The 19278-nt window shown below is 37.2% G+C and overlaps 1 protein-coding gene across 1 annotated transcript in view; it reads right to left on the minus strand.

Annotated features, from left to right (window-relative positions):
* Positions 1-4071: 4071 nt before the first annotated feature.
* Positions 4072-19278, minus strand: part of ACYP2 (acylphosphatase 2) — a 42818-nt gene continuing 27611 nt past the window's right edge. Inside the window, exon 4 of the mRNA XM_054818945.1 lies at positions 4072-5013. Within this exon, the coding sequence (XP_054674920.1) occupies positions 4899-5013 (115 nt within the window). The 3' untranslated portion in view covers positions 4072-4898. The remainder of the gene's footprint in view (positions 5014-19278) is intronic.

The following is a 19278-nucleotide window of genomic DNA, read 5'->3' on the forward strand; positions in this document are numbered from 1 at the left end:
TCTGTAATATTAGAACTTACACCCCCTACACAAGGTAGCATGAGGATCCTTGAAGAATGAACAATAGTACAGAAATTCCAGTTTACAGTATTGTCACTGTATAAACAGACTTTAAAAAAATATAGCATGCACCTTTTTTCCCCTCACCATCTTTCATTACAGCATTCCCTTCAAATTAGAGTACTTTCAGCAGGTAGTAGTATGTAGCTATGCATTAATCAGTAAGCTCTCTTGACTAATCCAGTTCATTCTGTCTAGTAAGAGGATTCCAGCAGCAAACATGCATACAGTTTTCTAAGAAGAAAACAAGGCAGGAAAGGCAGCTCCAGAGGATATCAAGAAAATAAAAAGTGACAGATTGGTGTCAGGTAAGAGAAAGTATGGCAGGAAATACCATCATGCTTTTTCTCTGGATGAAGGCTCAAGAATGAGTAGGTATAGCAGAACATTCCTATTCTGCATTACAACATTAAGTATCAAGAGTAAATAGCATAATACAAGATTACATCATTCCTGATGAGGCTGAACACTTTCATTCTGTTCACTGCTAAAGATTTTTTAAATTTTTTTTTAATCAAATATAAATCCATATTTTAAATTACCAGGTCATTTAGGAGTTAAGCTCCAATTTTAATTAACACATCTGGTCTTAAGGTTTAATGATGTGAATATGAGTAGAATATGAGTCAGGCACACAATTTACCTTCAAGAAAGCCAGCATTGTCCAAAATTCACAAATAACTTGGAAATAGGAGGAACAGACTTTCAGAAGTCTTAACCCTTTTAGATAAGTAGAAACTATTTCCACTTACAGCAAGAATAGAGCTGGCCTATACAGCATTTATTCTTACTGCATTACTTTTTTAATTAAGTCAAAATAAAAATAAAGGATATCTAATCATAATTGAGTGATGTTAGTATGTAGCAGAAAAGAAAAAAGGTGTCAACTTAGTTTTGTGTTTAATTAGCCAACTGTTCTTGACTTTTTTCCCCTATCTTACCACTGAAAAATCTTTGGCTCCTCAAAATCAATGTTGTTTTCATTAAATCTAGAGATGCTGCTCTGATGTTCTGCACACACTGTATTTCCACAAATCAGATGATTTTTGACCCATAATACTTTAACATAATCTGAGGATTAGATAAAACAAGAAGATTAATGCACGTAGTGCAAGACAGTTCACTAGCTGCAGTAACATAGCATCATATGACTTGCAATACAGAAAAATATTTCCAAGGAACCAAATTCTACAGAGGTCTCAAATTTCCCCAAATGTGAAGGTGTCTCACCCAGACTCATCCAAACCCTCCGACAAGCTCTTCATCCAGCTCCAGAACCCCTGGACTCACTAGCACATAGGCCAGCCTCAACTCACCTACCCAGGAAGCTGACAGACACAAGTTATCACTATCTCCTGCCATGCCACAGGCTCACCATTAAGCCTTGACCCTGCTTGGACTGCAGGACTGCATCCTGCCTCCATCTGAAGGATCTTTCAGACAGAGAACAGAAGTTACTTTGAAAAGTCTTCAAATATCTGTCTTGGAAAAAGTCACCCAAGTTATAAAAAACAAACTGGTATCTGTTCATTTATAATAGCCTTTTCAGGAGAGCAACAATAACACACTGTCTTCTAGACTACTTCTTTTCAACATGCTTTCAACAATGCCATCTCCTTCTTGCAGTCAGTACAAGCCTCCATTTTGTGTGTAGCATGTCCCCGAGGAGATGCAGGATTATTTGCTTATTGCTGATGATCACCTGCACAAGAGTCCTATGAGCTTGTACTTACCCACAAGTAAGGCAGGTGCCACTTCATGCAAATCAAGTACTTCCCTATGCATCAAATTACTTCAAGCTAGCTATATGCCTCAACAAATACAGGTTCCCAACTGTACTGCAGGCATTTGCATGAATAAAACATGGCTACACAATAACAATTAAGAACAGATACAATGCATTAAAGTTTGATTTCAATGCAACATAAAAAGAGCCTAAAATGTCTACAGAGGCATTTCCCCATGGCCACATATCAGGATGTCAGCAGCACTCAGGAAGTCAAGTATTAATTCCTCAGCTTGATAACAGATGGGCTTTGGCCTCAGTAATCCCTAAATTCACAGGGACATACTTTTTTCTGCATTATATATTATCACTGTTATCACCATCTTGGGCCTCCACCTTCAGTTAGAATGAGGAAGCATAAGGGAAGAGGCCCCTTGGAACTCCATTCACTTCAGAATTCTACACAAGTATACTCCAGAAGCACAACTGGCTGTAAGACTTCCCAAAACTTTGAAGGTGCAGAATGTGATATTTATTCGCTTTTCCTCTGAAAACCCAAGCCAGGGTTTCTGGGAAACATCACCACACCTTTAGTGCTTATTTGCTCAGCACAATCTTCTCTAAAAATGAAAAGCATACTACATGCAAATTAGAAAACTGTTAAAATACATTATGGCACAACACAAAGTACATGTATTTTAGTTTTGAATGTCAAAACCACTCAGAGCTAAACTCACTAGAGAACTTGCAAGTATTTTTTTGTCTATTGTCATATCCCTGATGTGAGGGAAGCAGATATTTAAAATAGAAAACATCAATGTTGCTGACTTGCAGAGGAAGGTTATTGATGTATTCCAGAATCAACCTTTTCATCAGATAAGCTCAAAATGAGCACAAAAACAGAGGCTGAGTGTTATCACAGATCTAGAAAAAACCCCTTGTGACAGACTCAACAAGAAATCTGGCCTACAGTATATAGGCTGCAGATTACAGGAATTATATTTACTTAATACCATATTAGAAATAAAACTTCTGCCAAAATACTTCTTGGTTAAGAAAAGCATTCTAAAATCCTTGGTGCTTATATCAAGACTTTAAATATTTCTTTTGTTTTCAAGATAAAGAAGTCTGCATGTAACTTTTTCACATATTTCAACTTCCTCAAAATTCTCTACCCACACATCTTCTCCCCAAAAAAATAAGCATTTTAAGTGGCTGTTCCCCCCCAAGCCTCACATTTCTAGTGGAGTCAGGGTAAAATTACTGAGTCCTTGTGAGCACCCAGCCTCACCCACACCAACACATCTGAAAAACAATTTCATCTCTGGCTCCTCTTTCTGTGCACCTAATGTCCTATTTGTTTTCCATCTTCCTCTATTATTGTTGCTCAAAATATGAGCAAAGAAACTTGGCTGGAAATGCCTTTGACTGAGGGGGTATCTCCTGCCAGGTAGCTTCAAGGAAAATGTAAACTACTTGTGTCTGGCAGGATACAATTTTCAGAGAGGATGTAACAGCTATTGAGCTACCACTACACTTGAACTTTGCCATTTACCATTTGGGTAAAACAAGAGTTATTGACAGTGACTTCAACAAAGGATGCTTGTGTATAACCACAGAAGTCAAGTGTGGTTTGAACTATAACACAATTTATAAACAGCTCCTGCAAATTCTAGAAAGGAGATTTTACTGCTTAATGCACAAAGGCCCAGTGAAAATAAATCTAGTATTCAGTAGAAATACCTTTCTACGCACACCTTGCTCTGCAGATGGGAAAAAATGCAATGTTTCAATTATGAAAAGTCCTTTCCTGAAATTAAAAGAAAACACTAATTTGAGGATGTTGCCTAAATTGAGGCTATTTACCCTTAGACACAGTACAGAGCAGCCAGTGGAAATACCAGCTTAAGTATTCTCAATGAAGGGGATCAGAGAGGATACAGCCCAGGCAGATACCAGCAGGCTCTGCCCATGCCAAGAGCCAACCCAAGGCCAGGTGACCACATTACTGCATTATAACTGTGCTTTATATACTACGCAATTCTCAGGGACTTACAGCTTGAGCCTCCATCATAGCATAATGGCACCAATCTTGATTAACAGAGTACTGCCAGGTCACACAGGTGCCTGCTTGGATGTATCAGAGATCTAACCAAAGTCTTCCAGTATGTACTAATCCTGACAGAAGTACTTTCGAATTGAGGATACAGGTCTGTTCCAGCCCTGACAGACTCCTCGTTGCCTGTGAAAACAGCACTATATTTGAGAATTACATCCAACACTACTAAGAATTATTCAATATTTATTGCAAGCACATAACTCAAGTTTCTCAGGACCTTTTGTGTACTTGATATGACATACGTGGGTGCATCATGTTGGATCAGGTTCCAACACACATTCTTAACTAAGGAGCAAATACACATCCATAAGGAAAGTAACTGAAGTCTTCAATTTTAGTAAGAACATCAAAAAAGCAAAAAGATCAAGACATCTGTTATAATCAGTATGGAGGTAAGCTATAAGTAGACAAAGAAAAAGGGGTGAAAGGCCACACGTTTCACTATCTTCTTCTAAGACTAATCTGCATTATTACAGAGAATTTTAAACCAGAGCTGGTTAGATAATCTTAGTTAGAGGCAACATACATTTATTTTAAATTACCACTATATCTTAAGTAATTATCATAAATAACATTATCTATAATACAGAGCTATTACAATAGATGTCTCAGTGTTCCAGCCCTGTAGATAAGTATTTTTGGTGAGATTACAAACAGTAGAACTTAAGTTTATTATTTTGCATCTAAAATATGAATCACAGTGTAAAGATTCGGTTCCATATGGTTATAGATAACAAATCTCATTGTGCACAGATCACTGACACTTTTAGCCATTTATCCAGCTTTCAAGATGCAATAAATTAGATATTGACATTCATAGTGTAAAATGTCTAATACAGCAACTAGGAATTCTTACTTCATGTGAATAGAGAGGATTTATATTTATCTCTAGTACAGAAAGCATTCAAATGCTCTTGTGATATTTTATGGAGGCACAGAAAATATCATGCAGCAGAAACATCATAGTTTTGTGCTAAGTGATGTTTTCTTCTGTTAGTATCTAGTGCTAAATCCTGAGAAGTCAAGCTTGGGAATCTCCTTTTCATTGGAAAAATTTGTTCGATCTATGCGAGAACTTGGGCTTCCAACTTTACTCAGCCAGGATTTCCTGCAAGAAAAATAAGAGGGTTAGCATATAAAGAATATTCTGTTCTTTTCTATTTTCCCTTCCTTTCTCCTTTAAAAAACCAATACCCTGTTTAAAAGGTGTCGATATTTCAAAAAGCATTACAAAATATTACATAAAACCACATCTGAGTAAAGGCTAAAGCAGATTTACTTTAATGATCCCTTTTAAATGCTTATTAATACCATTAAAATAGACATATATTAGCTTTGCAGATTCAATTCTATACTTTTAGCAAAGACCTAAAAACCACTCTAACTGAAAAATACTAAGAAAGAATTCTAACAGCCAGTTTACCCTTTTCTGAAAAGAAGTGGAAACTGAAATGAAAATTATTAAGTTCAAAACCAGAAAAAAAACATAAAGCAAATAAAAATCAAAGTGATGTCACAAAGCAATACTAAATAGTAATAATAAATTTTATACAGGCATTCTTAAATGACAATTTTGCATGTATTTGCAATTACAATCCAGTCTTTAATTATGCTGGTGCTTGCCTTCTTCCACAGCACACTAGAAAATAGTATTGAACACAAATTACCATAAGGTAGTTGAGGCTGGAAGCTGACAGCGCAATGGCTGCTCCCACATGCACACCCACTATATTCCTATCCTGCAGTAATGTGCTAATTCACAGTAGCAGTAAACTATTGTGCGATAAAAACAGGTTCACAAACACTTGAGTGCAGTAAATGACACTGCTTAGAGAGCTTATTTACAAAAAATACTTTCTCAGTATTTTCTATTGTACTGAAGTTTCAGAAATAACTATTTTAGTGTACCATATTTAAGGAGAAATATTTCCATACAAATACTTTTTATAACTTTAATTATGCATAAACTGGTATACATAATAGTGATTAGTACTTAAAATATGTCATTATTCATTTAAATCCCAATTTGAAGACCATAAAAGTTGTCTTAAGTTATATCAATTAGTCCATTAAAAAAAAAATCACTGAGCATTGTAAAATGCAATGTTCTTGCAGTGAGACTTGATTTTCCTGTCTTTATGAGAATGAAGGTTGCTTATCTTGAGCCAGTAAATAAAACACCTGAGACATAGAAATGTATTTTGTTAGAGAGTATGTGACAAGATTTTTTTTAGACAATTTCTGACACAACATAACACCACAAAACATCTTAAATGTCTTAGCTGGCTGAGACAGACAAGTCATTTTCTCCAAACTGTGCTAGTCTTTCATAAGACTGGTCTCAGACTACCACAAGCAGTTCCAAACCTGTATTCAGCACCCTCACAACTAACCTTATTCTTGAAACTCCACTCAGTCATGAAGAGATACACATCCTTAATACTATATAAAGATAGCAGGAATGTCCTACTAGTGTATTTTGAAATATAACCCTAGGAGTATGCTTGGTGATTATAGATTGCAGTCTCTCAAAAGCTTTGTGAGCTCCTTCCTATTTAACCACTAAAACAAATACTTTTCCTTTTATTCTCATTTTAGAGGTGAGCTTGTCCTAGACAAGACACAAATATATTCCTTGCCCAGACTTCACAACTGTACATAGACCAAAATTCATCCATGGCTGCTTCAAATTCCCAAGTTCCACTGCACAAAGAAAAAGTAACTCTACAAACTTTGCACAGAGCAAACTTTTTGTTCATTGTCAGCTCCATATACTCTCATATGAATAAGGATACAGCACAAATTATGAAAGTCTAATTAAAACAATCCAGCTCCAAACTCTTTATAGGATGCATGTATTTTATTCTCTATTTAATGCAGGAAGTAGGGAAGAAGTCTTACAGGACTGCTCCCTACCTAGAATTTACATTACTACAGGGGCTCAGTTCTTCGTCAAGATGCTAATACTTTGCAAGAGAACTTTCTCCATTGATTTTCCCTCCCTTTGCTCAAGTGACAGCCCAGCCACTGAACACTATGAAGCAGCACATTTTTTTTACAAGCTAAGAAAGCAGGAATTCAGTATTTGCTAAAAGCAGTACACAGTTATAGTTGTTTCCTCATTTATCTACAGAGCAGAAAGTGTCAGCTCTGGTATCTTTCATGCAGGTAGTAATTTTAAAATGGTTTTACTTTCATTAGTATCCAGATCAACAAGCCTGAGTTAAGAAAAGGTTTGTGTCCTCCTCTTGTTTCACTCAGTCTCCTTAACTCTTTTGCATGTGCCATGAATTTCATATCACCCAACATGTGCAAGAGATTAGCTACAATTACTAGCATTGAGTTTTAGCTTGCCATTTATAGCACACATTTTAAAATTCACTGCTGCTACCCACTTCTCTCCAGGAGTGAGAAAGACAGCTTCCACCTCACTTGCCACATGGGTACATCTGAATCAAACGAGGACATTCCTTTAGGCTGCGCCAGGGCAGTACACAGCTTACTCCTCAGTTTTAAGAGATCTACTTCTGCTTTATGACAAGACTGGAACATGAGCTAATCTCCAAATAGCTATTTCCTACCATGTTTTATTTCTTGAGTACTGCACATCCATGCAATTGCTCCTGGCCATGCTCCCATCTCACTGTTCAAACTGGCCGCATGGAGGCTAGATCAACTTAGATACCCTTTAATCACAGATTTTTGGGATATACAGCCCCCCTGTCCAGGGGAGAGGCCAGACAGGCCAGCACCCCAGGGTCTCTCCTCATGGTGTGCCACATTCCTGGCACCCCCTTCCCGCCCTCCACCACAGGTAGAGAACACCCAGCTGATTGGTTCCTTCAGACAGGTGGCACCTCATGATTGGCTGTTGCCAGCACAGGCTGCCCACCTCCTTCTGGATGGTTCTCCACAGCCTCACAGCCAGGAACCTCCCTCACCCCAGAGGGACCCTGCAACTGGGCCCCATCTACCACATCTAGGTAGGGCTACTGCAAAAACACCCCAAAACAAACTTCAACAGCTTTCCCAAGCACATCTGACACCCCAGGCATCATTACTGAAGCCAGAGTACATTCTCACCATTCTGGATTTTACTTCCTCAGCCTGGTGAGGACAGCCTGCCTGAAACACCTTCCCAAACCCACACACTTTCTCTATCCCCATACTCATGGCAGCTTACTCCTAGGAGTTTAAAACCAATTGGATCCTTTTATTATTTCATTAACTAAACCCAACCTTGCTAAGCAACTCTGGCTTGTTACCTAGGCAACCATGCAACATCTTATTGGAAAAGAAGATCTAAAGAGCTGGTTTTGTACCCTCCCAATTTAGGCTCTCACAGCAATAGCCTGGCTGGTACAGAATTCCAAGCAGGCACCGTTCTTGCAAGAAGCTGAGGCACACATGCCTACCTGTTAACTCATCAGAATGAAGCCTGATGAGGCCAAATCTAGAGACTCCTCAGGAGGTGTTACTTAAGGAGCCTCGCCTCCCTAACATGAGGTAATGCTAGCACAGATCTAAACACTGCACTTTGGATACTACAGGTAGTAGAATAACTTTACCATTTCCCCAAATAAGATTTTTTTTAAAACTGGACTCTATGCTGTAAGATTTCTCTAAAATAAATGCCTTGGTTGGCACTATTCTGACCAAGGTGTTTTCCCACTCCACAGAGTAACCCTGGAGCAGAAACAAGCCTTTCTGCACCTTCATGCCAAGCCAGCCCATAATCAAGCAATGCAATTTTCCTGCACTAGACCCTGTATCAATCCATCAATATGCATAGGATGCTTCTGCAGTAGGTCCTCTATTGTATGCAAAAAGCAAAACTATTTTATCCTGAAACTGCAGCAATTTACAGTCAGTACTGTTAGAAATGGAGCTGAAAATTACCTGGGGCAGCAATACTTGGTGAGCTAGGCACAATTTAGGAATGTTTCCTCTTCACCTTAACTCCAGTGTCACCAACAGTGAAACGAGAAAAGTGTGCTTTTATTTAGAGGGAGAGAAAATAAACACACTGGCTTGTTTACACTTTATTTCCCTTTGTTTGGGATAAAACATTGGAGAGAATGTTGCTTTTTGAAGATTGGATTTACATCTGTGACAGTGTATAGACTAGGATTGCAAATATTTATAAAATACCTCCAAAATGTTGTTGTATTCTGAAACAGTACTGTCAAGTTTTCATAAATGCTGATACTTAAACATTTGCAGAAGAAATATGGAATTCTTTTTCATTGCTGTCCAGCTTCTGAGCTTTTGGAGAGAACTTTAGCTGTTGTATTTAAGCTTTTCTCTACAATAAGGGCTAAACTCTTATTTATAAGCCTGAAATTCACATTTAGGTAAAACCTCTAGTAGCCTGTATAGTAAAGACATCTCACAGCTTATTGTAGAGCCATTCCATTATCCCTACACCTCTGCTGCTGCTGCAGGAGCCTTATAGTAAAATGGAAATCTGGAACTAAGATTTAGAGAGTTCAAGTGTTGCAAAAAGCCTAGCAGGAAAGAAAAACCTTGGTAACAAAAGTGTTCTGAAAATATTGTTTTGTTTGACATTGTTTTAAAACAATGTGGCCTGAAAAAAGTTACATTTAGCATTTTAATTTTAGCAAAAGCAATCAAGGCCTTAGTGAGGTGGAAAAAACAGATTCTGAAGAAAATATGAAGGATTCTGGGGAGAATTACTAACATTTTGGTGCAGGATAAGGTGGTCAAGGGGGCTCAAACAATACAGTTAAATTTCTCCTACCACCCTTCATCCTCTGTTCCTAGTATTTATTTTTTTTTAGCTCTCAAACCCAGGCTCTAGCTTGGGGTAGAAACCTGAAGCCACCTGACCTGAAACACAGCCACCTCTAGAGCTCTGTTCAAGGGGCCTCTGTGGCACCACAAATACTGCCACAACCCCCAGGCAAAGGGTAGCAGGTGGTTTTCCGACTGTTGTGCCAGCTGCCTGACCCACCACCAAAACCACTGCTGGCAGCAGTCCACACGAGGTCAAGATCAAACATCTGCACTTCGTTGCATGTCTGTGCTGTTTGTGGATGGATAGCTGCAAAAGGAAGGGGGAAGAAGTAGGAAAACAAGGCAAAGTGCAAGTGAGGGGAATTTAACACATTTATTAGAATATCCCCTACCAGAGTCCACTAAATCAAAGCTGTGACAGATTACTTCAGAGGATTAAAACAAAAAAGAGAAAGCCAGCAGTAGTCTAAAGAGTCAGGCCAAGAAGCAGGTGGGCTAGAAACAGAGAAGCAACCTGCTCTGGCATAGGCACTGTGCCCCTGAATAGCACTTGGAGCCTGTAGGTGTGGGGAAGACTGCGCTCTACTGCCTGTTCACTAGGCTGCTCAGGGCATCCCAACAGGAATTTCTTGGCCCATTGGATATTTAGCAGAAGTTCTGGAACTCCTTTAGAAAGGGGAGAAATATATTTAATCAAAACTAGTGTTTGACTTCATCTTTTTAAACACAGCTGTCAGATGAATGCTGTTAATTTGTTTATATTTCTTCCTTTTCTGTCAAACCCTGCTGCACTCAATGCCAGCATTTCTCTAGAGAATACATGAGGAACTTTGCTTTCAATAGTACTTTGAAGAAATGACAACAGCAAGGGCAAACTAGCAGAATTTGATATATTAGAGATACAAATTAGATGTGATAATACTGAATAAGCTTCAAATACATGTTTTGGTGTTGCATTTCTATTTATTAAACCTGAGAAATTGTATGTTAATCACATTGTGTATGTTATTGGCAAGACTAATGTAAATACCATCATTAGTAGTTTGCATTAGCACAGAATTTGACTCTACATACCTCCAGTTTACTTTGTTATTCATATCTGATCTATATTAAATGTCTTTAGCTATTATCCCAAAATGAATGAGGCCAAGTCTGAAGTTATTTTTTTCTTGTATGCAATGCAAAGATCTGTTGTGGATTTTCTTATTCATCATTTTGGTAAACTTTAAGTAGAATTTAATAATTTACTTAAACATGGGATCATAAGAAGTATATTTTTATTAAGAAGTTATCAGAATACCTCTGTTTAAGCCATGTTAGGCAAGTCACATTTGGCTTTTTAGATCTTATCAGAAAAAAACCTAAGCAACATTGCAGAAATTTGTTCCAAAGAGTAAAGTAAATGAAAACTAAACCCAAATTCAGCCCTTTCAGTAAATCAGCTTTTATGTCCACACTGACCTACAGAGAGTACAAGACAAAAAAGAATTTCCTGTTAAGCTTGTGTCCTGTCTTCCCAAAGCAGTAAACAGACCAGAAAGCCAGAAGCAGCAAAAAGGCCCATTGTATTTTTTCCTTGTAATATGTCTGCCTCCACAGGGTACGATTTGGCTCACGAGGCAGGCTGGGAATTTTGGCTAACCCCACTCCATTGCGCAGAATGCAACTGAAAGTTGTTTCTCATTCCACATCCATTAAATCAAAGGCCACAGGAAGCTTAAGTGAGAAGGACCTGTTGCTGTTAGTGTACCAGTTCAGACTTTCTGAAAAAAGCCAGTCCTAACACATAGAAAGTGACTAGCACCCATCACCCACATAAACTGGATTTAAAATAAATGGCTGTATTATAGAGTTGAACAAAGTAAAATACTACTGCCTCTGACCATCAGTTTTATACCTAAAAAAATGTTAAACTCTTACTTTGGCCATTTCCAAGCAAACCTATTGAAAGACCATCATGAATCATCACACTTTGACCAATTCAGTTTTACTTAAAACTCATTTCATCATACAGCCTGATAAAAATAAAACAGCCACCACAGTAAAGGGAGCCCAGTACAGCCATCCAGTTGCAGAATTCCTATCAAACCAACATGCATCCACAGTCCAGGAAAGCATTCAAATAAGATAGAAAACTGCAGATGACAAATGCAATCAAGAATTTGAAAGACAACACTTTTCTTTGCCATAATGTAATGAGGATCAGCAAGGGAGACAGAGATAAAAGCCATATGAGGACCAATCCCCACATTACCATGCTTCCTGTACCCTCTATGTAATTCTCAGAAGAGAGATTCACACAGAAAAACACAGATTAATTTATTACGCAAGAACTAAAAATAATGCCAGACCAAAACACTGAATTCTATCAAGCACCACTGGGATTCTTGCTATTTTCCTCAAGTCTCCTTTATTTTACAAGTACTTCAGATAGCTAAAAAACTGAAAACCAAGACAACTCACTGAGAAGTTGCAAACTGGCCCTTTCCAATTCAAGAAAAATGGCTGGCTCACTTCAAAACACACAAAAGTGTTTCTATCAGAGTCCCTTATATAAGCATCCACATGTGAGCACAGATTAGGTAGTTGGTCTTCCAGCTGTTCCTTATGCTGGAGCATGTGTACAATTGCTTTCACATGCACAAAACATCTGCCTGCCCATTTTTATAGTAAGAACAAACCCCACCCCTCAGATTGTCACAAAAACCTCAGCCAAAGCAATTTTAAGCTAAAATACTTCAGATATGTTGGCATTTCACACATTTTCTTCTTACTATTAGGCCAACTGATTGATGTATGCTGGGACTTACAAGTTATCTTTAAGGAAAAGGTAACTGCAACATATATGGTGTCTAACCCCTATAGAAGTGGATGCTGTTGACAGGAAAATGTAACAGAATTCTTATCTATAACTTGTAAAAGCATTTTGAAGTTTTCTTAAGCATTCAGCTAGCTCAGCTCCATTTTTTCTACTGTCTCTACACTACATGATTTAATTTGGTAATTTAAATTGCACACTTTCAAAGGAAGCAGTTACATCCATGTTTTTAGCTTGCAATCTCAAGGAGCTTTTTTTAAAGCAACTACAATATGAAATAGTAGACATTTTAGTATCCAATTTAAAAATCAAGAAAGTATTTTAATAATATTTTATTAGAGAGCACAACTGTTCAGGAAAACTCCAAGTAGATTACACTAGCTAATAGCCTGCTTAAGTTTTACACAATGAGAAGGTTGGGCTTTGTCAAGACTTACTTTCAAAATGCTCTTTTTTGCATTTTAAATATAGCTACAATAAGGGGGAAGCAAAAGCTTAACATAAGGATATGCATGATACAGCTATTACATTCTTTGTTTGACAAGAGCTGTGTGTGGTTTCCAGCACACCAGAGGATGCTCTGGAGGTGAACCCAGCATGGGATGTTTACAAGGAAGGTAACATTGCATACAACATGTATATATAACATTCCCTGGACATGAACCCCCTTTGCAATTGATTAGATTCGTTACCAAGAACTAGGATTTGTCAACATGTATTATTTATTGTTTCCATTAAATACAAGATCTATTTCTGTTATTTAAGACTGCCATATACTTTGGTTTTAAGTCCATAAGATGACACAGGCAGGTATTAAATACATCATCTAAAGAAGGCCTTCAAGTCATGATCCCAAACTACTCTGATAGGAGGTATTTTGGATATACCAGCTGAGATCTTGAATAACAGATAACAAAAGTAACTCAACTGTAAGCTACCTGATTTCCTACCTCTCTACATAATTCAAATCTGCTTTGTAACATCTCTAGTTGTTAGGCTTTATACTTTTTTTTCTATTGAGCTTTTTTGTGATATTAATAGAGCTATTCATGTGAGCTGCAACAGTGCTGCAAGCACGCCTATGGCAAAGTCCATTCCTATGGTCTATAAACTGTCATTATGGATGTACTCACTTAGTAGAAATAAACACACTTAACATCAAAGCTCCCAGCTATTTAAGGAAGCTATCAGAGCATGAACACATATTGTGGTTCAATGTTTTTATGTAAAAAAGTTTCATTATTTCAAACAAGGCTTTAATATTTATTGAAATAAGATCTGATCCATGTTCTTGCTATTTGGTGGTTCCTGCTCTGAACTACATTTTTTTTTAAACCTGATTTTCAGAGTATTTATCTAAAAATGTTTTCCTGTTTATTTGCAACAGTGACAAAATGAATAGAGATATTTCTTTCCACGAAAAATATCTTCCTACAAAAATAAATCCAGACTGGAAATCCTGAACTATCACCTTATCAAGGTAACTATAGTACATGCTACTTAAAGTTACCACTTCCAGAAAGCAAACCAGCAGATTTACTGATTTTTTTATTATGACAATAATGGGCTTGATCTTTCCTCCTAAACTTTCCACTAGTTTTGGACATCTTCCTCCTGCATTAGAATCTGCCCTTTAGCAATACACATTTTTTGGTATTGAGAGCTTCAGACTTCAAAACTAGAATAAAAGCCCAGTTCTACTGAAGGCAGCATCTTATTTCTACTGAGGTCAACAGTAATGCTTCTAATGAAGCAGTGAGATAGACCTGACTTTTTTTTTTTACAAAATTTAAACAAAAATCTACAAGAAATAAACATCTAAAGGCCCAAACCAAGGAAAGGAAACCATCTTTGGAAGACAATTGGTCCATACTATTTTCACATATTCTTTCCAAATAGGCATTGTTAACTATTAACAAGCATCTTGTCTCACACAAACTTTTAATTTTCTCCCTTATGCGTCATGTGATATAAGCTGCCAGAGCAGAAAGGTGCAGCAGGAGGCAATTTGGAAAAAAGATCTTTTGGCTCAACACATTAACAGACCCAGGAAACACTTCTCTAACAAGTGCGCAGTGAGCTGGGTGATGTTCTCCACTGCAAAGAACTTCCCTTTTAGAAAACATTGATCCTTTTTTAGGATAACTGCAGATTCCTTTGAAATGTTTCCATTCAATTGTTTAAAAACATTTTTCAGAAGAACTATGGGCAATGAGCTAAAAATATATGCTTTAATAATGAAACACTAAGTCTTTTTCAAATAAGCAGTAGGTGGTAGGTAAAATCAGCTCTGTTTTTATGTATATAATTAAGCATATCCACTATGAGATTTTCAAGAGCATCAGTCAGGCAATGCCACCTTGCCACCTAACTACTGTCTGTCAGAAAGGTTCTTTACAACAGCAGAGTACGAGTAGTATGTTATAATTTCTTAATATACAACAGGTTTATGATATTTTGTGAAATGCTTGGTAAGAACAGAATTACCAAAGTATAAATATGTTCTTAAACTCATAAATCTTACCATTTTTTCATCTTTCCTCCAAGTTTCAGGGGCTGTCAAAAAGAATCAAGCATCTCATTTGTTTTCTGTAATTTATGCCTTTTTCCTTCTTTCCCTTCCCCCTTTCTAAAAATTTTATTCTGCCTGGACAGTTAAAGCAGACAGATCTCTTTCACACTGTACACTGCTGCAGGGACTATGCAGGCTTTGTAATGTTAATTGAGAACTACAAAAATCCTAGAAAACCAGTAATTTCACTAGCAGCTAGTTTTACTGAAATTTATGTACAAATATTTCATTAATAAAATGCTTGACAAAACCTAGGCTGTGTAGCTAATTGCCAGTGCCTCCTTAAAGCACAAAAGGATGATCCTGAATACCACCAGGCTAGTCATGAATCACCACTCCAAAGCAAATTTCCTTTCCCATTACAAAGCTTGCATGCACCTCACAAAGGTCTTTCATGGAACCATGATAATTCACTGGTGTAGTTACAAATGCTCAGCTGCATTACATCTTCCCTGACTCCGTGTTTCCTGTGCTGGTGATCACCTATGGGCAGGTTTTGGCCCTTTCCTTGTTAGCTATAACATTCCCAACTCAACTGTGCTCACATGCACATTAAGGGATTGAAGTCTGCAGTCCAAAGTTACTACTTTCTTAGAATGAACAAATAACTAAAGTATTTAAAATAGCTCATTTCAAAGACCTAATTTCAAGATAAACTTTGAGTTATTTGGTGCTTCCAGGGACCAAGATTTCCAAAGGCAGTGTTGAAATGCTGGCACTGAAGACTGGCAGGTTTCCTAGAATAAAACCTCTCAAAAGGCACACACTCGTGTTCTTTGAATTTGCTCATGAAGGTCTGTTTGGCCATTTATAACTGCATAGAGAATAAAAGGTGTTTTCCTTTTTTTTTTGCAACACCAAGACCTTAGAAACAAAACAAATAATTTAAGAGGAAGAGTTATGCAAGCTTACAAACATTAGTAGTGTATGATTGGGGGACCTGTTCTAAAAATAATAATTTCACAAAATTAATGTCAGAACAGGTCACATCATTATGCACTTCATAAAAACAGTAGTATGCTCCAGCTTCCTTGTTGTCCAGAAAAAATAGTCCAAACACTTTATATAAATCAGTTAAATATGAACATTACAACAGCTGCAATGAAATTCAGGATATAGTACAAGTCAGATTAAAGGGTGGCTAGACCACAGATTTGGCTCCAGATAAAGACACAAAAAGCCTTCAGGAATTCAAATGCCAGTTCTAAGCAAGGCCTGATTTTTAAAAATACTTATGATTATGTGACAAATTTCATCAAACAGATGTAACAGATCAGGAAGGAGCTCAGCACACATCCATTTGGCAAGTCACACTTCAGGGTCTCAAACTGGGTACCAGTAAAAGGAGAAAAAACAGATCATGTCTGAAAAGCCCAGTCTAAATTACTTGACTGATACCATGGTGGAAATCTACAGAAGTAGGTAAGCCCCCACCTTTCACAGCAGTCTAATTCTTAGTTGCCACCCATCTTTTCTTCCCATCTTATTCACCTATAAGGCTGGTGAAGACAGAAGACACAACCAGAAGCTACAAGCCCTTTTAATATGCAGAGCCCACTGCTGCCTCTGAAACAGCTTTCCCTGGACACCAGACAATGCAGTGGTTCTATGGAAAACAGTTTGTGACAGTATAACTGAACCCTGGCTGGACAGGCACACATAAGCAGAATTAATTACAATTAAGTCTTACACAAACATACTCAGTTTTGCCATTTCTGCTAAGCCTACAGGTTGCAGCCCCACCTCCCTCAATACATAACTTGGAAATAACTTTACCTCCACAAGAGTCCTCTACCACTCCACCTATCTTAGGTAAGATACACACTCTGTTTGCCACTCATTTTGGGAGCAACACTGCTTTCAGTGAAAAGAGATTGCTGTGCCAGAGCACTGTCAGTAAGAGTGTGGAAGTCTTTCCAAAGGCACAGAATCAGGATTTCATCCTTTATACCCCCAACAAGCAGGCATGATCACCATTTCATTCAACATATTGCAAAAATACAAGTGCAAAGTTCTATATATAATATAAATATGCCATAAACAATCCAGTACACAGCTGACTCAGTTTTCATTGCAATGCAGAGAATTTAGCCATAGAACTTTCATTAAAATTAAAGTAAAACATATGTCTAACTCTCCTGTACTTCTATGAAATTCTCAGTATATCCTGTGTAGCATCAATAAAACAACAACACTGTATTGCAAGTTAAAAGCTCCCTATTTAACTTTGCTCTCCTGTTCCTTCCTTACAGGACACAAACATCGCATTTCAAGTGAGAGAGCTGTAAGAGTTATCATGAAGGTACCTGCAAGTAAAACAAAAGTATCTCTACTCTTAACTAGAGAAGTTTTTTAGAGAGCAACTTTTTATATAAAGCAGCAAAAAGGATTTTTATTTAATTAAAACAGTACATCCGTTTTGGCTTTAAACTTAATACAGGATGTTACAGTCTTGCCTACATATTTTTTGGTTTACTTAAACAATGGAAATGAGTTCATAATTCAAGTATTGACAGCTCTTATTACTATGGTACAAGCCATTCTGTTCTTTCATTCTCCTTTGCTTTAATGACAGAAACAACCTTTACTCTTTTATGCAATTTTGCTTATTTATCCTTATATAATGATATAGCAAGCAGAAAAGTACTACCATGTTTTCTTCATTTTTTTTATCCCCCAAAACAGATAAAAATCCACATTAGCTTTAAAATAATTTCTACCCCGTTTTTGTTTTAATAGTTAGACATTTGAAATATTGATACAGCACTGGTATGACCAGCAAATACTAACTAGGAAACAGACAAAACCCTAAAACAACAGGGTACTTGGCAGAAGATAAAAACTTTTCTTTTTACCTAAACATGTACACAACCCTTACAAGATTAAGCAAAAATACAATGAGAAGATGGAGAACCCTAAAGAGAACAAGTTACCAGAACAGAAAACTACGCATAAACAATTCAGGCCTTGATCTCTATGTATCATTTTAATGCAATTACATTTACTATGAGCACATGGGATGAAAATGGTTATATGGCTGTAGTTTTAACATAAACCATAAACAGTTCAAAAGTGCTACATTTAAATAGAACAGTTACACAGTTCTGATAGAAACCTGGCTGGACACCAGATCCAAACATAGACACTAAGATGCAAAGAGCACTTCATGCTGAGTAATGGGTAGCTTTCCAATTAATTTAGATGTGGAAAAATCTTTTTGTCCTTCCAATTTTTCCTCCATCTCTATTCCTGTTACTCTCAAATCAAAGCTACCTTGCCACATATATACTTTATAGTACAACCCGAGCATCTGCATGAACATGAGAATGAGGACACCAGCTTAAGTCTCCTGACAAGGTCACTCAGCAGGAATAAAGGATGCACAGTAAAGTCTCACATCAGAGGTAAAACTGAGACAGAACATCTCCAGTGCATGGCAGAAGATCAAGTGACAGGTGGAGATGAACAAGCTTTCACTTGTAGCTATCCATACATTCAAGTGTGGAAACAAGAGGAACTAAGAACTATGTACACTTTCAAATAAGGACATATATGATGCTATTTGAACAGAATCACTCGTGTGATTCTACAGCAATCGCTTTGTAAGTGGCTCCAAAGTAACATGCTCTTAAAACTAGGGATTTTTGTGTAAAATGGGATAAAGAATACCTAAAATCTCTATGATATTACTATGTAACATTCAAATTGCACTCTTTCCTGATATGTTTTTACAGTAAATTCAGTTTTAAAGAAAATTCCAAGTCCCAAGCAATTACTTATTATTTACTGTTCTTCAGGGCACCTCAGTGAATTCTGGAAGAGACTATGTTTGCTAAGGAATGCAAAACACTTCCCTTATGGCAAAATTATTTCAGATAATGAAACTGTTGCATGATAGATGCTGGCTAGAGGATACAAATCATTCCAGCTGATCAGAAGAAGTTTTTTTAAAGCAAATTATTTTCCATTGATTTATGTACATTCACCTTTTTTAATATGGTATTTGAAACAAGTTTATGTTAAAGTAGTATACATTCAATAGCTATTTTTATCAGCTGTATCCCGGGAACATGGCCCAAGTGACACTCACCCCATAGGTTAGAAAGAGCTCAGCACAGTAGTGGCTAGGAAAGTTTTTAACAGGGTTAGTATCAGGCAGCTACAAAATAATAGCTAGCAACAGCCCTGATCACTGCCTGGGGGTGGTGGCTCAGCATGTAAAATTG

Source organism: Grus americana, chromosome 3, assembly GCF_028858705.1.
Source record: "Grus americana isolate bGruAme1 chromosome 3, bGruAme1.mat, whole genome shotgun sequence".
In the NCBI taxonomy this organism is placed as follows: Eukaryota; Metazoa; Chordata; class Aves; order Gruiformes; family Gruidae; genus Grus; species Grus americana.